Source organism: Delphinapterus leucas, chromosome 10 (assembly GCF_059928025.1).
Source record: "Delphinapterus leucas isolate spDelLeu-1000000601 "Yukka" chromosome 10, BTC_Dleu_Yukka2, whole genome shotgun sequence".
NCBI lineage: Eukaryota > Metazoa > Chordata > Mammalia > Artiodactyla > Monodontidae > Delphinapterus > Delphinapterus leucas.
Genome location: NC_143138.1, coordinates 92,025,072 through 92,047,739, shown reverse-complemented (window position 1 = coordinate 92,047,739; position 22,668 = coordinate 92,025,072). Strand labels below are relative to the sequence as shown.

Below are 22,668 nucleotides of genomic sequence, written 5' to 3'. Positions count from 1 at the left end.
GACACACACACACACACACCCCATCCTCGGAAAGGGGGTGGGAGAGTTCAGCAAACCAAAGAGAGCTTAAAACAGCAAACCTCGTGCTGGCACCCTCAGAGGCATCAACCTTCAAAGAACTGATCACACATCAGCAAGACCCTGGAATTTAGCACTAGAAATGAATTACCTCAATGAGCAGGCAACTTTTCCCCTGCATAAACTTGCCAGATTTAGCAAATAAAAATAGAGGAGGCCCAGTTAAATCTGAATTTTCGGTAAATGTTGCATGAGACATGCTTATACTAAAAAAGTACTAGTTTCGAAATCCAAGTTTAACTGGGCCTCCTGTATTTTATCTGTCTACCCTGATCTTGTAGGATAGCCCGAGTGTGAAAAACAACTCTGAGACACCTGAAGCCAAGTAAAACAAACAAGCAAAGACCCTCCTTTGTAGTTGAAGAAGTCCAAGCAGCTGAGCTAGACCACTGTGGTGCAAAGAACTCACCACACCTGAGCTGTATGGGTTCTCCCTGCAGGAACCCTACACCTGGGAGCCCTGCCCGTGCCCCTGGTCACTTTTCAACAACCCGGTGTACAACTTCCTAGGAAGCTCACTACCCTTCTTGTTGGGAACCGGTATCCTTATCTATCTATCTATCTATCTATCTATCTATCTATCTATCTATCATCTCCCTTCCTCCCTCCCTCCCTCCCTGTTGGTATAAATATCTAACTTTTTGGAGAGAGGCCTGGAGTCACAAGCCACCAGCATCTGAATTCCTGGCCTCCCTGGTCAGCTGTGTGACCTGGAACAAACCTGTAAACCTCCCAGCCTTGGTCCCCCATGTACCAAATACGAATACTATGTGGGAACTAAACCAGCAGGATGACTTGCAGAGACTGGCACATACTAAGAGCATCATTGTTGTCCGCAATTATTATTATCACTGCATTTCTCTGTATTGTGACAAACGCCGTGGCTGGTCTCTTGGCTTCCCCACCCAGTCTCATTCCAAACCAGGTGATTTCACACCAGCCTTAGAGTGTCCCCATCTCCTCCATTCTGCGGCCTTTGTGGGGTCCCCCTTCCTGACTGCCGGCCACTACCCTGTGCCTAGAACAGGGCCTGGTACACAGAGGGCACTGGGTTCCTCTGAATGGCTGTCCTGTGCCTGGTCCTAATTCAGAACCCCTCCCCCTCCCAACCTCAACCTCACACACCTCCCCTCCCCCCTCACCACGGGCTTCTTGCTGACTCAGTGTCCTGACTGCTCTCTGGTTGAATTTAAGAGACCAGCTTCTTACCCTCTCTTGTCCTTCCTCTCAGTCAATCCTTATTTCTAATTGTCTGTGTCACCATGGGCTTGTCGTGTCACCTCTTTCCCTCCATTTCATGAGTGAAAAGGGGATGAAACCTGCATCTGTGCTTCTTAGTGTAAAGAGTCCTTTAACACTAGAAAAAAAATTCGAGTTATTATTCTTTGTTAGTTAAAATCCTAAGATATACACATTTCCTGGGATAGTTTTGTATTCCTAGCAACCGGTAAGAATATGTAGTGAAAGTCCAATTTACAGAGATTGGGAATATCACATTTAACTTACTTCGGCTTTGCAGTTTCCTGACATTCAGCTCTATCATTTGGTTGACATTTTTTAAAAACTGCTTTCTCTCCGTGTGGTCTATATTATTGGAGGGCTTCTCATCTACAATGGAGCAGACTGTTGGTGATAAAGAACAGAGGCCGATTTTGTTGAAATTGTGAGCTCTGCTGAGTGTTGTAGGTTTATCCTTGAGTTGTGGAATTGGAACATTTATCCTGCATGGCCCATTTAGCATGAGGGGAAAGGGGCCTCCTTTCAGAATGGACAGTCTGACTGGCACATGGTAATCATATCCTGGCAGGAGGGCAGAGCCTGGGGAAGTCACTCCAAATGGTGCCAGGGATTCTCCACCTTCTAGTTTTGTTAGGGTCAGAGATGGGGGCATACGAGCCTGGTAACAGAAGTTAAGAATCATAGCCAAACTGTAACCCTGAGATACTCTCTGTCTACAGGGAGGGAGAAGACACGAATGCCAGTGATTTAAATACCAGATAGTGGATAGACAGACACTCATGAGTATCCATGACACGCTCTGGAATCACAGAAACGAGAGGTCAATGCCAGATAGGGAAACTGAGAGAGGTTTTGTGGAAAACTTGGTATCTGACTGAGGACCCTACCGCCTAACTTCTTTTATTAACATTATCACATATTTTTATTTTATTAATTTTATTATTAAAATGATTAAATATTAATATTTATACTAAGAAGTGGAAATACTTAAGAAAAAGATGATAATGGATGTGTCAGGTGAGTTCAACTCATTCTGGTTACGGAACGCACCCACATTCTATGTCGGTTTTTTTGTGACTGTCTCAAGTCACTTGGGAAAAAGAACAATGGCTGATTTATAGAATAATTTGCTAGTATTTGGAGAGCTGTGATTCTAGAACTTCACAAATGTTATCCTGTCGAATAAGTGGCAATTGTCTGAATATGTAAGGCCCCCGTGTGTGTCATTTTGTATAGAATAATTTGGGGTAGGTCCAGAGATTGACTCTAAGTCTTTGATTTTTAAAAGGCTTGCTCCTGAAATCACTATGGGTGGCCAGAGGATTCTTCAATTGTCACAAAGGAAAATAGAGCCAATTCTTAAATCAAGACTACAATGAGATACCACCTCACACCAGTCAGAATGGCCATGATAAAAAGTCTAAAAACAATAAATGCTGGAGAGGGTGTGGAGAAAAGGGAAACCTCCTACACTGTTGGTGGGAATGTAAATTGGTACAACCACTATGGAGAACAGAATGGAGGTTCCTTAAAAAACTAAGAATAGAGCTACATATGATCCAGCAATCCCGGTCCTGGGTATATATCCAGAGAAAACAGTTGTTTGAAAAAATACATGTTCATTACAGCACTGCTTACAATAGCCAACACATGGAAGCAGCCTAATCGTCCATCGAGAGATGAATGGATAAAGAAGATGCGATACATATATACAATGGAATACTACTCAGCTAGTAAAAAGAAAGAAATAAGGCCATTTGCAGCAACATGGATGGGCCTGGAGATTATCATACTAAGTGAAGTAAATAATCAGACAGAAAGACAAACATCATATGATATCACTTATATGCGGAATCTAAAAAAATGATACAAATGAACTTATTTACAAAACAAAAACACTCTCAGACTTAGAGAATGAACTTATGGTTACCAGGGGGAAAGCGTGGGGCTGGGGGGAGGGGTAGATTGGGAGTTTGGTATTGACATGTACACACTGCTATATTTAAAATAGATAACTATTCATGGAAAAGACTCTGACAAGTACAGGTTTCTGGTAACTGACTATACTGCTGAACTGAATGAATGAGCATTTTCAGAGCTCTAATGGAAAACTGATGAACTCATAAAAGTGCTAACAAAAGATCAAGACGAAAAAAAAAGTAATTACATGGGACTGAGTGACCTGATAAGGATGATTATAATTCTTGTGACTTTCTGTTTGAATAAAAAAATAATCAAATAAAATAGATAACTGACAAGGACCTACTGTTTAGCACAGGGAACTCAGCTCAATATTCTGTAACAACATAAATGGGAAAAGAATTTTAAAAAGAATGGATACATGTATGGGTATAACTGAATCACCCTGCTGTACACCTGTAACTAACACATCATTGTTAATCAACTATACTCCAATAAAAAATAAAAAAAAAGAAAATACAGCCAGTTCTTGATTATCTGTGTTAATGGAGGTGAACAGTAGCATTGATAATCCGATATGGTGTGCAAAAATCACCTGGTGGTTGATTACATTAAAATACTTTAAAAATTACATGACATTTTAGTAGCTAATTATGTGCTATTTATGTACTTTTTAGAATTCAGCATTCCTGCAGCATACCTGCAGTAAGGTACAGGTGGTGGGAGAGACTGGGAAAAGGTTCATCAGGATAGATGGCTGCTTCCCAGATGTAAATAACCAAAAATTGGATGGTAGGCATAACTCAATCATTATTTTAAGATAAAAGCTTAAGGCAGCTCCCACCTCAGGCTGGAAGAATTCCAAGCTCACCTGAAGATGAAGTTTATCACCCATGTCTTCTGCTCCCGTGGAAAGATGCTGTTTCGTACACAGGGTCTGTGGGCTTTATAAAAACTCAGGAATGCTGAGAGAATCCACTTATCTGGCAAAATAGAATCTCCTTTTATACAGTTAAATCACAGGTGGACTATTCACACACAAAATGAGCATCAGAGGAAGTGCTGGGAAAGATTAAATAAGCAAAGCAAATAGGCACTTTTCTAGTGCTTCTCCTTCAGAGTCACTGTGCAAAAATCCCAAGCAGTAATGCATCCCCCCTGCACATATTAACTGGTACTAGGGGTTGGGGAATCCTGCCTGGAGGGCTAAGCATAGAGAGTGTGCTGCTTAGACCTTCTTAGCGTTTATTATCCCATCTTCTAGAAACATCATCTCAATTTTCCTTTAACAAACTCTCTCTCCCCTGAGTGCATGATCGAGATGCTCAGGCGGTATGACACAAATTGGATTGATCAGCCTCTTCTAGGAATTTGGATACTGAACAGAGTGGCATCAAAATCAGAAACAGAGCCAATTCATCCCCACAATAGCTCCCCCAAAACACTTTGCAAAGTTCCTGCAGGCTTTATCCTCGGAGTGGCCTGCTTCTTATTCTCGCCAAGGCTTGGGCATTCAGTGTCTCCTTGGCTCATGTTATCTGACCAGGGTCATTCCTTTTTGTTTGCTCAGGTTATCCAGAGTTGCTTCTGTTGCTTGCAACCAGTGAGCCTAACCTGCAACAACCATGGAAACCAACAAATCAGACACGTTTGGGTGAAGGTGTCCACGGGGCACTTTTAAAAAACATCTTGAGCTCGGTCAGACTCAGCTAATCCAGGGCCTCACGTATCAGATGATGAAGCTGAGAGATTAAAGGACTTTTTCAAGGCATCAAGTCAGAAGCCAGGCCTTCTGACACTTTCTGCCACCTTGCAAAATAGTGACACAGTCTCCTCTGACTGGTTCGCTAGGGCACACAGGTAGGCAACTGATGCAAAATGCTACTTCAAAGACCCTTTCGATCAATTAAACAATGATTATTTATTGCAAGGCACTGTGCTAGGCACTATGGAGAGTACATGGAAGATAAGACCAAAGTCCCTGCCCTCAAGGAGCTTACAATCTAGTTGGGAAGACAAGGCATACATACAAGGAAAATTAAGTAACAATACAGGAGTTAAGTTAAAATGCAAGATAACAGTACAAGAGATTTCCAAAAGTAGTACCTGATTAATTACTAAATGAGGGGTATCGACAGGGCTTACAGCTCATTCAGAGGAAGGATGTCACCAAGGACTGGAGCGTGGGAAGGCTTCACAGACGAGCCTACCCTAGGACAGTGGGGATTCAGGTGATAAAGAACAGTGGGGGGTATTTCAGGAAGGGGCAACCAGATGCCCAAAAGGCACAGAGGTGAGACCAAAAGCAAGCAGTGTTCAGGGGCCAGTGAGGACTCTGTATGGCCGGGTACAGAGTTAAGCTGTTATTACATTAAGAAGGGCCTCAAGTTTAGATTCTATCCTTTTAGCAGCGGGGTTGGGGAAACCTTAAAACAACAGATAGCCTTAGATTAAATACAGAAAAGACTTAGCTAATGCAGAGGATCTATTCAAGTTTGATCTTCAGGACATTTATTTGTGGATTTTTGTCCCTCTCTACCTCCAAAGAGGATTTGCAATGATGTTTTCAGGGTTGTCAATTCCAAAGGAAGAGCTCTGGGTCAACTAGCTTTGGATCGTGACCAGAGACTTCTGAGTCCCTCTATGATCTTAAATTATAGCTAGCACAAGGATGAGCTAACAAATTCCCTGACAGGCAGGCAGGAAAAATGCTCCCAAAAGACAAGTATCTTTACAAATGACAGAATATTTATTAACAATACCTTTATAAAGAGATTACATATGCTAGATCACTGGTAAATATTTACACTGGGGTTGGGAACTACCTGGGGTATCATTTTTTTTTCATTCATTTTATTATTTTGCTGATTTTTTTTTGCATGTGATTTAAAATTTTGTTTTATTTTAACATAGAAGTAACCATATGAAACTAAGAAAGGAACACAGCTTGAAATACTGACAATATTTTTTTTCCAGTTACCACCCTAGTTTTTAGACAAGTGGAATCCTGATTATGACTTTATTGGATAAATATAGCTAGAAGGTTGAAAAGTTAAGGAAAAATGACAAATTACAGGCAAATTTGAGCTCTCTGAGAAAGAAGAAAAGGTGGCAGCGTGTCTACATGTGAAAATTTTTATAGAAAATTTCATTGCCTTTTATATGCACTGTTCCACTAGTGTCAGCTTACAAAACCTCCCCCATTATTACAAATAGTTCTTTTCATAAGAATACAGTTTTCTTGATATTGTCATTTTCCAATGTGTGATTTTAAAACGCAGAAGATGAAGCTTGTAAAGCAATGAGGCTACCTATTGCAAAACAGGAGACTCACTGAGATACCACACCATTGTACTAAAGATCTTTTACAGAGTCATGAAAAAAATTCTTTGTGGCAGCTAGTTGCTGAAATAGGAGAAATCTGCCAGACTCCATACATAATTTTGATTCAAAAGAAGGGCTCTATTATTAAAGAAATACACATATTATCTATAAGAAATTTTGTAAAGAAGTTACGAATCCATCAACAGAGAATTACCCTTTTTGTTGTTAAATGTACATTCAAGACAGATACATTTAAAGATAGTAAAATTATCTTTTATCCTTTGAAAGACATGGTTGACTCTATTAACTTTTGGTCTATGTTACTACAGGATATTTAACTTCCAATGTCATGTCTAAGATAATGCTACTGCTACAAAGACAATGTTCACTGAGTTGAGGGAAAAGAAAGTCTTACCGTAGGATGCTAAATTCAGGGATGGGAATATTGCACAAGGTGCCTCTTGGGCAAGTTAGCTTAGGTTTTGAGATTGCAGCCATTCCTGAAACCATCTCAGGTTGTGCTGAACAACAGAATTCACAACAGGGCTGGAAAGCATATTGTACATGGCAAAACGACTTGATTCAGTACATTAGTCATCCCAAGAGTCATTTCCATACAGCAGCGTTGAGTTACAGACCAAGTCTTCAGCTGTTCTGCCACTAGACCCTTATAAAACTGTACAAGGGATCTGCAATGTATTTACCAAGGTGAGTTTCCAACTCTGTCTTTAAAGGAACTATTTTCAAATAATAACCATATGACTGTGTTGCCCATAGCATTTTACAGCAGAGGAAAAAAATTAATATCTACATTTCATGTTAACTTTAAAAAATTCTATAAAACACTAAATATATAATAAAAAATATGCATATAAGGACATATGTAAACTGCTTTGGTAACATCATATTACAGATGTCTTCAGTGCATTGCAGAGTTTCCAAAGAAACTTCAGACAAAGCTAGATTTGCTTTGAGGAAGTACTGTAGAATGCCATTCCTAAAGAAGCAAAAAACATTTTTTTTTCCAGTAATAAGATGTACTTGAACAACAATATTACTTAGTACTGGGTGTCTTCAAAACAACTAGCTAAATGTTGCTTATATTATAAACTGCAAGTCCTTTAGAGAACTGTTGTCATAAACTGGACCTGGCTGTGAGGGAGAGCATGATCGTACTGATGGCCGACAGCGTGCATGCGTTGGAAGTGGACGGCCCCGCTCCTCTTGCATAGGCATCTGGAGAGAGAAGAAATTTACTCGCCTCGGCAACAAAGGGAGGCGGGGCCCCAGGGATTTTGGAAACCGAAGAACTATCTGAAGTCTACTGGAAATGACCATCTCTTATTGACTTTTTCAGTCTCAGTTCTATGACCCCCTAGCTATGAACCTGGGAGCAGGTGGGGAACATCTCTGGATCTCTGTTTAAGCATCTGTAAAAGGAGGGTGTCCCCCTCTAACATGAGAAGAAACTTCAATATGACTGGTAACATTACTGATAAATACTATGATATCAATGATGCAGCAAAATAAACATTGATGTTCCCTTTCGAATTCAAGCTTAATGCTGGGCACAGAGCCACATGACATTTAATTCCTATAAAAACCCTGAAGACCTCTGGTATGGTTATCACACCATTTAACTGCTAAGGAAATGGGGGCCCAGAGAAGTAAGATAAGTCTAAGATTACCCAGTTAGTAAATAACTGAATTGGGATTCCAACTCATGTCTCTCTAAACATTCCTCTTTTTTTTTTTTTTTTTTGCCCAACAAGATAATCTCAATCCTTTTAAAACTTTTTCTTATACATCTTACATTTTTTCACAGGAAGAAGTTACCAACTGTCATTTGAGGTTTTATCAAGATCGTAAGATCTCTGACCAACAAAATGGAAAACCTCTTGAGAAAGAGATCATGTTTTGCTCACAGTTACATCCTTATCATCTAATAATTTTACCAATAAAATTGCTTAAAATGTTTTTGTAATGAATTAAACCAAGAATCATCAGTCAGTCTTTAAAAAAAAAATCCTTGCAATGATAAGCAAGTATGAAGTCAGATTTAAAGAAAGTGAGATAAATTAATCCCAAAACAAATTCTCATCTTGTGTTTTTTTGGCCTGAAGATAATTTCCACATCTCACTGTAAATCTGGTTCCTTCCAACAGAAGTTAGAGTCCTCTTCTGATATGTAGAAACCAATTCTCCCCAGTGTTTTAGAAGACAAAAATGCCTTTAGTGTTTGTATGCAAAAAAGGTGCAGTAAATATAAACCTCATCTGGAAACTGGCAAATTACTCCTGAATTCGGAGCATGTCTTGGGGCAGCCTTGGTTTCCCACTTGAAGTCCTGTTCTATGTCCATTAACATTAACAAGTGCTTATTCAGAAGAAGGGTGAAATGACCATTAAACATTTTGTTTTCTGATTTGAGGCATCCAAATTTTATAGATGTAATTAAAATGGCTTAGTGGATGCTTTACTAAAACTTGATATCAGCAAGAATACTAGACCCTTTCCTCATCTGAAAACTACTATGATGGACACTCACTCGGCAAAGGGGCTGAAGCTCAGAACTCTGTAGTGAGGGTTGCCCATGATTTAAAATATCGTATCTCCACTGATGGCTTGAAAGTTCATATCTCCAGCCTTCACTGAACCCCTTATCTCTAGACTGTTAAATCCAAAGGCCAATGAAAATCTATACTTAGATACCTAATGGCAATCTTATACTTTTTATTATTGTGGTAAAATACACATGACGTAAAAGTTACCACTTTAAAGTGTACAATTCAGTGACATTAAGTTCACTCCAATGCTGTACAACCGGGACTGTAAGCTAGTTCCAGAACTTTTTCATCATCCGAATGGAAACCCAGTACCCGTTAAGCCACAATTCACACCGCTGGCCAGTCACTAATCTGCCTCTATGGATTTGCCTGTTCTGTTTTTTTTTTTCTTTTAATTTCAAATAAATAAAATCATACAAAAAAAAACCCAAAAAATAATATGCTGCTGAGATATTTGCAAACATAGTATTTGAAAACTAAGTTGAATGTATTTGGCTCAAAAAAGAACACACTCTTCAACAGTCTTTGTAAACAAAGATAATCTTGACTATCTGTAGACATGTGCATTTATGTACATATGTTACATACGCATGTTCAAAATAAACAGTGTCAAGTTCAAAATATTTTTGGCCAAAGACATTATATTGTGTCACTACGGACAGGTTTCCAGAGCATTTTAAAGAACGCTTTGCTTGTTCTTCCTGAGTCATGCTTTTAACTTTCTAAGCTGTAATTTTGGGGTTATTGTACATGCAAACTACATGGGTCCACATGGAAAAGCCTGGGTGACTGATTTGGGGCTGCTTTAACCTGATCTTTGATAGCCAGCTGATTAAATCAGTCAAAACTAGTCAAACTGTCTCCTGCACAAAACTACCTGAGGTCAGCAAATACCAGTAGTCTGAGGAAGGGGGATGGTATCGTCCATTTTTATTTTAGCTTTTTTTTTTTTTTTTCGGGCTTAATTTCACCCTAGCCCTGACTCACTGGGAAGCTTAGGAGATAGGGCAGACAGGGAGAAGGGAGGCAAAAAAAGACATTCTTACTTGATATCTTTGGAATTCGAATCTGTTCACTGCTGCTGCCATCTCCTCCATCACTGAATGGCTTAATTTCTATTATATAATCTTCATCAAAAGGCAAAGAAAGCTCCACTGATGTTTCATTTGTTTCAATGACAGATGTGCTGCTTTGTCTGCTCCATCTGTACAAGACCTGCCAATATGGAAAGAATAGGTATCACCTGCTGTCCTCACAAAGGCCCCAAGGATGGAGCATTCCTTCACTTTCACCTCTGGGCACCAGTGAAATGCAGGGACGCCGAGGTTGTCAGGCTGCCCACTTGCATTTGGAAGGCTCATTTAATAGCGAGGGGCATGTCTGCAGCCACCACTGATTTCATTATGAGGAAAGAGTTTAAAGCGTTGTGCAGCATGGCAGCGAGGCTAGCATGAGTCTAACGACGTGCTGTGTGGCCTCATGTAGCCTCTGGAAGGTCAGTTAACACACATGGAGAAGGTGGATATACAGAGCTCAGTTACGCATGAGGGTCTTTGGCATGAGGACAGACTTGGCTGCTGTGTGACCGTGGTCCACTTACTTTCCCGCTCTGAGCCTCACTGCCCACATCTGTAAAACGGGGACAATAACACCCACTTTTCTGGGAAGTCTTTACAATTGCACAGGACTGAATAAAATGAAGGGCTCAAAGGAAGCATGTAAGAAACAGTATCTATGAAGCCTTAAAAGGAACAAAAGGTACAAACATACACGGCAAAGGTTAGAAGCAAAAAGTAAGGTGTAAAAATCAGGCCAAAAGTTATCATTATTATTAATCCTTTGGAAAGAGGACATTTCAGAACAGGGAGAGCATCTCTGAAAGACAAGTGCTATAACCCCCAGAGGACACTGGACCGCTTTTTCAGCTACACAGAAAAGAGGGGATGTTATGGGGCAATTACTCTCACTCTAGAAGTGTCTGTAGCTTCAACAGTGCCACTCATGTAGCTTCAACAGTGCCACTCTTTGTTCCCCTTCTTGGTTTCCTCTGGGTCAGAGACTAGGCTGGTAGTTCATGTGAAGAGATAGGCAACTAGCTCTCTTGAAAATACATTCACCACCTGGCATTGCCTACTGTGGTCACCAACAATTCCCACCAGGAACAAAAGATAAAGGCCCAGAGAGGTGCACCTGCCTTTCTGGATATGATAATTGTGACGAGAACTGTCCCACAAATACTTTCTGATGTTTACAATGAGCCAGGCACTCTATTGACATGACCATATTTAACTGCCACAACAACCTGACAGGACAGGCACGGTTATTCTTTTCTGCAGATGAGAAAACTGAGGCCCAGAGATGTCACAGAGCTGGTGAGTGGTAAGATGAGGGCTCCTAAGCCTGTACTCTTAAATCACCATAACCCATCATTTCTCCTGACAATAAAAAAAAAAAAAAAAAAAATAGGGTTGGGTAACGTGAATGGTTCTGGTCCTGGCTGTGTGTTAGAAGCACCTGGGGAGCTTGTAAAAAATACTGAAGCTGCAGGCCACTGGTTCTCAACAGGGGTGGGAGGCGGAAGGACCAGTTTTGTTCCCTGGGGCATCTGGCAATGTCTGCAGACATTTTCTGTTGTCACAACGAATGGGTGGGTCCTCCTATAACGCAGAGGACAGTCCCCACAACAGAGAATTATCCAGCTCAAAGTGGCACCAGTGGGGAGGCTGAGAAATCCTTCTCCAGCCTCGCCCCAGCCCTCCTGAGTCAGGCTCCATAGCAGAAGGGTCCAGCCCGTGACACATTGTTAAGAAAGATCTTCAGGGGATGTTCATTCAGTGAATTATGAATGAGATCAGCGTTCTCCAACCCGACCCTCATCAGAGTTGCCTGGAGGGCTTATTAAAACACAGAACACTGGGCTCCACCCCAGAGTTTCTGATTTAGTGGGTTTCAGGTGGAACTTGAAAAATCTGCATCTCTAACAAGTTCCCAGGTAACACCATTGCCTCTGCTCCAGAGACCACACTTTGAGAACCACAGGACTGGCTCCTCTTTCCCTAAGACCCACTGTAAATTCTGATTGGCTGAGGTCAGAGACATAGGGTTACCCGCCCTACCACTGCAAAAAAAAAAAATCAAACACAAGTGAAATTCATAAAATTCCCTTAAAACGGTTTAGATCCCATTTGTTTCCTGGCATTTCATCACCTTTATTTATGTCTCTCTAATACAAGGTGGAAAACACAGTTTCCTTGAGGTGGAAAGATTCATAAGCGTCCCCCTTCCTTCTCAGAGCATCAGTTGTATCAAGCTCAGCATCCCCTCACTAATGATCAGGCTCAAATAAATCCTGAGGCACATTCAGGACTGTCACAGCATCTCATCATGGCCCTTCAGGAACATGAGCTGGCTGATGGGATGCAAGGGCACACCTGGCTTTGAGGAATAAATTGCTTCTTTGATTCAGCTCTGCCAGAGCGCAGAGGATTCAACTAGTTTCAATTGTAAATCCAAAAGAAAGACTTCCAGGAAGAAACTGCCCTTTTATCAGCATTGCTTATCAGTCTTCTAATGATGGGGACTGCAGTGGCACCTAAATAAAGGCCTGAAAAACCTTTATTTACACTAAACACTTGGTTCAGCTGATTGACTTAAAGGCTGTGCTTGCATTTCCTATAATCCAGAGCGGAAGACACAGAGGAAGAGTGAATTTGTGAGAATACTGATAATAGAATCAAACGTTATTGAATGCTTACTATGTGTTTGAACACTTTATATTCTATGTGCTAATACAGATTACCCCTTGAGGTAGGCATTGTTATTATTTTGATTTTAAAGATGAGAAATCTGAGACCTGGAGATGTTTAGCAATGTGCCCAGGGTCTCATGGCCAGTAAGTGGGGGATCCAGCATTCAAACCCAGGCAGTCTGGGTTCACAGCCTATATTCGTAACTGAGACCAGCTTGGCCACCACTGTGGGCAACTTGCTTCCCCTCTCTGGTCTCTGTCTTCATGAATGCAAAACAAGGGGGGTTAGATCATAGAAAGCTTGTGGCCCATGGGTAACATTTGGCCTGCATATTTTAACTATTGGGCCCTTAGTGGGTTTACATTTTTTTTTTTTTTGAGTTAGATGTCAACATGTACAAACCAAGAAACTATACATGATTAAGTTTTGGGTTCTACTAAAAACTGGAAGATATGGCCACACTGGTCTACATTCCTGTCTGGCAATAATTGGCTGGAGCTGAGAAGCTGATGCCTATCCTGGACCATCACAAGCTCTGTAGCTTATCACACTCTCCAACACTTCCTATTGTGTCACATTGGCATGTATCTACCTCAGGACCTTTGCATACCCTGTTCACTATGCTTGGAACACTCTCAGAGAGCTGCCTATCTTATTCTCTCCTTTTTTCATGGCCCAATCGAAATGTCACCTCTTGATAGAGCCTTTCCCTGTGCTTTATTTAAAATAATGTCTCTCCTATCTATCCCATGGCACTGCCTATTCTCCTCACTCTTGGTACTACTTTATTACTTCTCTTGGTACTACTTTATTACCACTTGATCTATTTGTTTACTGATGGCAGGCAGAATAGCTGAGTGGTTAAAAGGTGGGACTCTGGATCCATACTGCCTGTGTTCAGAGCACAGGTCTTCAGTATACTAGCTGTGTTAACAACACTGCACCATATACTTGAATGTTGCTAAGAAAGTAGATCTAAAATGTTCTCACCGCAAACAAGGAATGGTAATTATGTGATGGGATGGAGGCATTAGTAAATGCTACGGTGGTGATCTTTTTGCAATATATAAGTGTATCAAATCAACACACTGTATACCTTAAACTTACACAATGTTATATGTCAAGTATATCTCAATAAATCAGTGAAAAAAATACTAGCTATGTGAAGTAGGCAAGTTACTAAACTCTATGCCATGAGTTCTTCATCTATAAAGCTGGGGCTAATAACTGCACCTACTTCATGGGTTATTACAAAATTAAGAATTAAAACAGTGCTTGGCACGTATACTGACAGTATTTATTGAAAGGATTAAGCTAACTGAATTCCTTTACATAACCTGCCTGGCTCTGTAGACAGTTTAGTTTGTGATACTGAAACCAGACGCTCTCTTTTTAGCTCAAGTATCATAAAGTAGCTTGACACTTTGTGCTGAAAGAATATTTTGCGCCTTAAACTTTCTAAAGTCAACTTCTTTTTGAGACTATTTACGCAAGCAGAAATCCCACGAATCTCAACAGTTTAGGTAGAAAACCAAAAACACACACACATACACACAGATGTATAATTTTTACAGAACTATATATATCCCTGAACATTAACACTGTATATGTAGCATTTCAATATCTATAACCAGTTACAGTGAGATTCCTTGGGATCTAAATGAGGATGTGTAGGGAGTCTGGCTCCTCCAGTCCCAGCCCTAAAGGGCAGGGAAGGAATTGAGTCGAACTGGAAATCAAAAGTCACAAAGGGCCCTTTACTACCACCTGGTCTAACCTTGTTAATCCTCTTTCCTCTACTGTCAGCACATGTGGTTTCTGCAACATTTTACACACTTCATACCCAGCCATGAGCGATGCTTCCTAAGGCATGAAATTCCCAACTCGGAGATGCCACTCTATTTTTCATAGACATAGTTTAGATCCAACGTGAAAAACCATATTTGGGGGAAAAAAAGCGCCTAAATCCATGGCTCTTGCTGTGTTGTCTTTTTATTTTTTTCCTGAGATAGTCTGTTCTTTCCTTGATTTCTGGATAGGACTCTATCTTAAGCTGTGGTGTCCTTTTTGTTTCTTTTCTTTTTTTCTTTTTTTTTTTAAATTAAGTCTGTGGTTGAGCCCTTGTGATGAATATGTTAAATAAATACATTTTGGATCCCCCCCATACCAAATTAGCCTATATCATCCGATCTGCTGCTCACATCTGAAAAGGTTCCATGCTCTCCAGTTGTAATTTGTTCCAATGTTTTTTTCTAGCTCTATAGAAATAAAAAGTTTCCACAATTCTCCGTGAAGCCCCAGTTCTTTTCTGGGAGCTGAATACTGCCGTGTTGGTCTTATACTGCTTGATTCCACCACACCTGCCCGATTCTGTGCTGCTCAGGGGAATCTTCTGTCTGCAAAAGTGTCTGTTGAATTTAAAAAAATATATATATAAGAAGGGCCTCCTTGGAAAAGTGCTACCAAGACAAGCTCATACGAGAGTTTCTGAGAGGGGGCAGGAAGACAAAGAAGTAGCAACTAAATAATACTCATTTTCCAAGTTTTCTTCTAAAAATGCCTATAATCTTTTAGACCCAGTTCACTGAAGTAAAATTCAGCTTGCATACAGATCCCTGCCCCGTGAAAGCTGAGGGCACTCCAAGTCACTTTACTCAATGGCCTTCGGTTTTCACGTCTGCGAAAGGAAGGGCTTTGGCTGAATGATCTTCAGGATTTCTTGCCCGACTAACATTTTGCTTGGTTCCCTGAAGTACTTTAGGCAGCTCCCTGCCTTTCAAATTTATTTCAGCACCAGCTTCAACATGAGCTTAAAATCTAGTAAGAGGTTCACTCATGGAACTTGTGCCCCTCCACAGGGACTCCTAAAGCTTTCTGAATTTTTATTGTGTTTTCTCTCTCTGTTCTACTGGGCGACACTGGAAGCAGGGAGGAAGACTTTCTCGCTCCCGTTTTTTTTTTTGTTGTTTGTTTTTTCACTCTCCTCCTTGGTTTGGTTAAATTAATTCGTCTCAGATCACATCTGCATCTCTCTCGTGCTGTGTTCAGTCCCGGCAGTGTTAGCCTGGGTCAGACCCCAAAGTTGCAAGGTCTGCCTTCACTTTTGCCTTCTTTCTTTGCTTTCTTTGAGCCTACGCTCTCCTCTCTCATCTTCCAGCCTACCAAACCCCACATCTCTCTCGTCTTACATGAAACTGATCAGATGAACTCTTTCCCATTATGTCTCACTAAGAGACTAATGATTCAGGAGTTCAAGAAATGAGGGCTCCCTTTAATACCACCATAGTGAATGCATCCTTGGCTTGAGAAATCATGGGGACTATTCAGGCACTGTGCTCGTGAGGTCCACAGTCTGGGGATTCACAATAAGTCATCAGCCAATTACAATTACCCGAGAGGACGGAAAGTACTTTAAAAAAATCTGACAAATAGCGAGAGCTCTGGCCATCAGGGAAGGCTTCTCATCTTAGACCCGAAAGATGATTAAGGATGCAGATGTAAGAGGCGGCAGTCCCAGGGAGACGGAATAGAGATGCAAAGGCTCAGGGGAAAATGAAGATACTGGAAGATTTCTCCTTTAATAAAAGAGAAATGCAGTCCCAGAAAGGTTACATGATTTACCTAAAGTCACATAATGACTAGAGCACCAAAATGTGGTCGTTTTTGCTCTATTCTGTAAGGCCCTTCCAGAAAGTTTGCTTTTACAAAGGGATCCAGTGAAAGGTCTGAAGATTAGTTCTTAGGGAATGTTTCTCTGCTGGCAGAATACAAATCACTGTGCCACATGGATGAAGGAAAAATAGCCCATAGCAGCGAGGGTTTCTGAATCCCTCTCTAATCACATCACCTAAGGCTCTATGGCCAACGATGTCAACTCCCAATTCCAGCCCTGGCTTTACTAACTGTAACTAATGCCTGACAGCACTGTCACTATGCTTCTCTCAACAGCTGCATCCAAAAATGTCACCAAATAGCAGCCTGCAGGCTTGATGCATCCTGCAGACTAGTTTTGTTTGGCCTGCATTGTCTCAAATGTTGTTTAAAAGTAAAACAAAACAAGATACTTAAAATGCCCTTTAATTGTGGCACCAGGGCTACATCCATTTTCTTTTCTAGTTCTTTAAAGTCAGGCTAACATTTATGGGATCAGGCAAACGAATGTCCTAAAAAATCCTTGTGTATATGTATGTATATGTACGTATGTGTGTGTGTGTGTGTGTGTGTGCGTGTGTGTGTGTGTGTATACATACCCCTAACCATAGGAACATGAACAAAAGAGATCAACCATTAGTAATAGGGAGAAGTTACTACTGTTGATTAAAAATACCATCAAGACAAGCACAGAACAAAACTGACAGTAGAAATGTTTAAAATGTGGTTCTTCATGATTTTTTGGAGACCCAACCACAGGGTCTTTAACTATTTCTGATTTTCTCTGCCTGAGCCCGAACTATAGGCGATTCTCTAAATCCTGACCAGCTGTCATGGGCTGTTGACAAAACTCAGACCAAACCACTTTGGTGCTTGGGAGAAAGAGGCTGACAGAGCGCTGTCAGGGAGAGAGAGGACAGGGTACTTTTTTTTTTTTTTTGCGGTACGTGGGTCTCTCACTGCTGTGGCCTCTCCCGCTGCGGAGCACAGGCTCCGGACGTGCAGGCTGAGTGGCCATGGCTCACGGGCCCAGCCGCTCCGCGGCACGTGGGATCTTCCCGCACCGGGGAACGAACCCGTGTCCCCTGCATCGGCAGGCGGACTCTCAACCACTGCGCCACCAGGAAAGCCCCGAAGACAGGGTTCTTAAGATTCATGAGAACAGTCTGTCCCCACTAACAGCAGAAGTAGGTGCCTCTGCAAAAAGAAATTACCCACTTTGTATCCTTTTACTTCCGACTCATTATCCAGGGCCTTCACTTGATCCCAATTCAGGATAATTTTGGAGTCCGATGAATTCCATATGATGTTTCCGGGGGGTTGACTTGGCGCTGTAAAAATTTAAGATATACGAAGTCACAGATTATTAAATCTCAATGGATTCTGAGGAATATCTCCTTCCTAGAATTCGAGAGTGGAGGCAATTTAACGGGCTATTGCACTAATATGTGTCTTCAAGGTCACTAAAATATGACGAGATACAGCATTGCAAATGGAAAAAGATTCAGTTGGTCACCTAACATTTATAGCTAAAAGAAGTGGCCCTTCCCAGTGAGGAGAAAACATTTATCTTTCTGTCCTCCGGAGCAATGAATTTTGTATGGTATTTGGAAAGGTTCAGTTAAAATGCTAAGGTAAATCTGAATTTCCATAGTGATACCAATTAGTATGCAAATGATCACTGGGAGGTGGGGATGGGAATGAGCTTGGAATATGTTTGATGAATCTCTAAAATATTTCTGAGCAAGAATGTTCTTACGTGGCTTTCTGGTTGTCACGTTGACCGTCGCACTGGAGGGGCCTGTCCCTGCAGAATTATATGCCTTGACAGCTAAATGATACAGAGCGCTGCCTTTTAAGTTGGTGATTTTTGTTGATGTCTGATTTCCTATTGTTCGTATTTTTCGAGCATTTTCTTCTTTGTCATCATGTCTCCAGTATTTTACCTGAGAAAATAAAAAGGAAGACCTTGGATGTCATACCTATTGGGGATGTCTCCAACGTCATCAGGTGATTTTTTTTTAAATACAAGATTCTTATGACAGAGCTAATTTTCTATACAGCAAGTTGTAAGCAGAGCTTTCAGAACCAAGAGCTTTGTGCGTGCTGAGAGATCATCGATAATTGCAAAGGCCCCCTTTTTGTTCTTAGCTTCAGAGTGAGATGGTAAACTGGCACAGTCATGGTTGGGTATTTCTCCCTTTTTCCCCACCTTGTTTTGAGCCCAAGTGATCCTCGGTGTATCAGAAGTCAAAGCTCATTTTGCCAACCATCTTATACATGCTTAGACCTGCATGTATTTAGACAGAGCTCTCTGGAGAGTACCATGGAAACGGGTAATCTCACAGTGGAATGCTCAGGGCTTCCATTCACACTCCTTTAGAAACAACGATTCTCTAAAACAAATGCCTCTAAATGGAACTTTAGGTCTTTTTCCCATCAGAGGGTGTCTAGAAAGTTCTCATTGAGGGGTAGGGACCCTTTCCCAGAACCAAGGCACCTGTCTCTTGCTTACCTCATACCCTTGTATCCGACCTCTATTCTTTTCCATGGGGGAGGCCCAGAAGACTTCAACATCTGTTGCAGAAAGACTTCTGGCAAAGATGTTGGCTGGTGCTTTGGTGGGTTCTGCAGATAAGTATGGAAAAAGTTATGACTCTATCAGCTGCATCAGAATAGGCTTCTAGATGCAAAGGCATCATATGGGCAAAGAATCAATGATTATAGAATAGTCCTTAGTGATTATGATCCAAACCCTCATTTTACAGAGAAACCATCATTAACAGCTGGGAGAGAATGGTGATGGAGATGGTGGTGAAGAGACTTTTTCAGTCTTTGGCTTCTAAATTTAGGGGTAGGTGGAAGGGAAGTAACCCAGGACACTTAAGTTTAAGCACCACGTTTCACAGCCAGCAATTTATTTAACACACATCCTTCTTAATTAGCATTTGTCCTAGGTGAGAGTCATAGTCACTGGTTACGAAAATTAGACAGAAAAAAGGAGAGTCAACTGACTTGACTAAGTTTCAGGAGGGCCAGGTGACAGTTCAGTTCTGCACAGCCAGCTGCACATCTTACGAGCTTGGCTGTACAAGTCATTTATGCTTTCTGGGCCTCAACCTCCTCAGCTGCAAAGGAGAGTCTGGACCCAGTCCGTCCCCTAAATTTCAGTTCTTTTTGCCAGGTTTTTGCCAGAGCTGTGTAGCATTTTTAGGTAAAGGTTTTCCTTCAGTGGTCTTTCTTAATGAACAACTCAGGCACATTGTGAGTTATAACACAAATGAAAGCCTGGTTTTGATTTGATAGCTGTATTTTTTTCTGATGCAACTCAAATCAATATGTAAGTATTAAATAATTTTAAAGGTTCATCTAGTACGTTTACAGTCAACTTGTGTGCTCCCTCTGGAATGCACATTCTGTTCCAGAAAATGGTATACATGGAGACCCCGAAGGTTTTGTCTATTTATAACAATGTGTGATTCTATTTATGTGTTAATTCATTCAGTATCTATTAGGGGTCTGTGTGTCATACACGTTTCGACACTGGTGACACAGAGGTAAAAAAAAAATAGCCGGCCCTCAAGAAACACACAAAACTAAAATTCAAAGTTCATAATACACTGAGATGAGAATTATAATAGAGCAATGTTAAGACACAGGGAAAAAGAGAAGCACCTCACTCCGTGGGCCTGGGGAAATGAGAGAAGGCCTTGGTTGTTTGAGTTGAGTTTTGAAGGATGACCATGAGGTCACAAGGTGGGCAAAGCAGAGAACTTTAAGAGAAGTTGAAGCATATACTAGGGGCTCAAGCTTGTTTGGAGAATTGCAAGTCCTTTGGCTATGGTTGGAACATGGAGTATGCAGGGAAGAGGGGCAGGAGTTGAGGCAGAAAAGAGAGGTGGGGGCTAGATCATGCAGGACCACCGAGTCTAAGGGGCTGACTTTTTTAACTGGATGGAAGAATTCATTGCATCTTCACTTACTCCAAGTCAGTGACTCAACTTTTAATGTGGTCTCATTCTGAACATCACCTTTGAAACAATGAAGGTGAGCTCCGATGGAGATGAAGGCCATTAGGAGAGGTATTCTGAGAGCAGGGATGGCACAGAGGCAGTGAAAATGAGTGAGAACCCCTAAACATGATAACACCGGGGATGGCAATGAGAGCGATCACACTGCTCTGTGACTTACTCTATTCTTTAATAACAGAATAACTTTTGAGTACAATGTGATTTATGAAAAAAATCATATTGAGAGGAAGTACAAATTATATTTTGGCATTCACTTAAAGGCATAAAATAAAATAGAATTCTGTTGAAAGTAATGTGATAAATACATAGACATGAAGATCTTATATGGTACCTGAGATTTTGGTCCTTAGCAGTGGAATTAATAAAGGATAAGCATTTGTTTTTATACACTGTGGAGGTGCTATCTTTCTAAGAGATTGGTGGTAGATAATGAATCATATTTTTCATAGTACGCTTCTCTTGATTCAGGATATGCCTTCAGTTTATGGGTAGAGTGCTAAATTGATTGTACGTCCTAAAGTCAACATCTCAGAATTGAAGAAACATCACACCTTCTTCTGCAGAATATACCACCGTGGTGGGACTGAAAGGGCCTTCTCCTTTATTGTTGAAGACGCCCACTTTAACCTCGAAGGGAGAGAAGGGATGCACGCTCTCATTCCTGAACACGTATCTGGAGGCGTCCGCGGAGGCCAGCACGGTCAGCATCCAGATCATTTTGCCATAAGGCCGGAAGGCCACCACGTAACCAAAGCCTCTGCCGTTCTGTAATTCCTCAGGGACCGTCTGGGAAGAAAGGGAGGCGGTCTTCAGAGGCTGCAGTACTTTGATGCAGATGCTACATTGTTTTATTCCACTCCCCACCCCCACACACGCCCCTGTGTTCATGCTATCTTATTGGGGGCTTTGTCGAGAGTCTTCAATTTGGGATTTGCCATCAGTCTACCAGAGATATTCAGGGGGGATTGAAGCAGGGTTCAAAAAAAATCAATGAAAACCTGCAGTGGAGAGCCTGGCTTCCTGATGGGGGAGACCCAGCTCTGAAACTGTAGGAAATGACTGTGGAAGACACTGGACAGTTGATCTAAAAAGCAACATTCCCAACATATACCATCTAGTAGGATCCTTCCTCCAGGGTCACACGGACACTCATTGAAAGAGCTCTCACCAAAGAAGTGAGGACCATCCTGGCTCAGGCAAGATCTTCCCTCTCAGCCCGGAAGTGCTGGGCTGGAAGGGGTGAGTGGTTTCTCTCACTGCTGGGGCTCTGGTTAAATGACAGACTGGAACTTCCGTGCCTGTTGCCTAGAATCCTTCAAAATCATTGCGGACTCTTTCTGAAACTATGACCTCCTGTCTCAAAATCAATTTTTAATAAAGTGGTGACTAACACACCTCTACGTTGGTGAAAAAATACTTTACACAAGAGGGCTCCTGCAGCAAAGCCAATCTTAGGAAATTGTGCTGGTACACAGAGTCTATTGTGGGCAGATGTTTTAAATCAATTGGCCTTGCAGTAATTCAGGAAAAAAAGAAAAACTGGTTTTCTCTAAACCAGCCTTCTTTAATGTGCATATTATACATATATACATTTTTTCTTACGTTCTCTTCCCTTTCATGATTGTTTTTCCTGTGACCAACCGAATTAAAACTTGACTCCACAACTGATGGGCAAGCGCCATCTTTTCCTGCTAGCCATTCACGTGAGAGGGAGTGTTTGCACTCAAACGGATTTTGGCTGTTAAAAACAGAGAAGGCAACTTCCCATATACGTTTAACACAGAGTAAAATAATACAATAGCCTAGGCTAATGTATGTTCCTTTCGTTCTTTGATTCATTTACCTCCCAGGTTATAACCAGTTCAGATTTGCTGCCTCCGCCTCCACTGACGTTAGCTGGGGTGACTTCGGGGACTGTTCAGGAGACAAAAAAACAAGTCATGTCAGGTGGCAAAGGCCAAGAGGGCCAGCAAGGTTGCCTGGCTGAGGTGACTCGTTTAAACAGATACTCGGATGCACACAGCTTTGTCTCCTGAGATCAGAAATTGTATGGTTCAGGGTCCCGAAGCATCAGCTCGCGGAAGTGAAACATACCCAGGAAACTGCTATT

At 41.4% G+C, this 22,668-nt stretch overlaps 2 protein-coding genes across 2 annotated transcripts in view; one reads left to right on the top strand and one right to left on the bottom strand.

Moving 5' to 3' along the window:
- The window catches only part of IL5RA (interleukin 5 receptor subunit alpha), a 42,747-nt gene extending 39,479 nt beyond the window's left edge, over positions 1–3,268 (top strand). The window contains exon 12 of the mRNA XM_022572524.3: positions 2,606–3,268. Within this exon, the coding sequence (XP_022428232.1) occupies positions 2,606–2,617 (12 nt within the window). The 3' untranslated portion in view covers positions 2,618–3,268. The remainder of the gene's footprint in view (positions 1–2,605) is intronic.
- A 370-nt stretch (positions 3,269–3,638) lies between these two features.
- CNTN4 (contactin 4) overlaps positions 3,639–22,668 on the bottom strand; it is a 324,243-nt gene continuing 305,213 nt past the window's right edge. The window contains exons 15-21 of the mRNA XM_022572532.3: positions 22,402–22,472; positions 21,110–21,344; positions 19,043–19,155; positions 18,287–18,473; positions 17,746–17,858; positions 10,174–10,342; positions 3,639–7,797 (exon numbers count right to left, since the gene is read on the bottom strand). Of these exons, the coding sequence (XP_022428240.2) occupies positions 7,697–7,797; positions 10,174–10,342; positions 17,746–17,858; positions 18,287–18,473; positions 19,043–19,155; positions 21,110–21,344; positions 22,402–22,472 (989 nt within the window). The 3' untranslated portion in view covers positions 3,639–7,696. The remainder of the gene's footprint in view (positions 7,798–10,173; positions 10,343–17,745; positions 17,859–18,286; positions 18,474–19,042; positions 19,156–21,109; positions 21,345–22,401; positions 22,473–22,668) is intronic.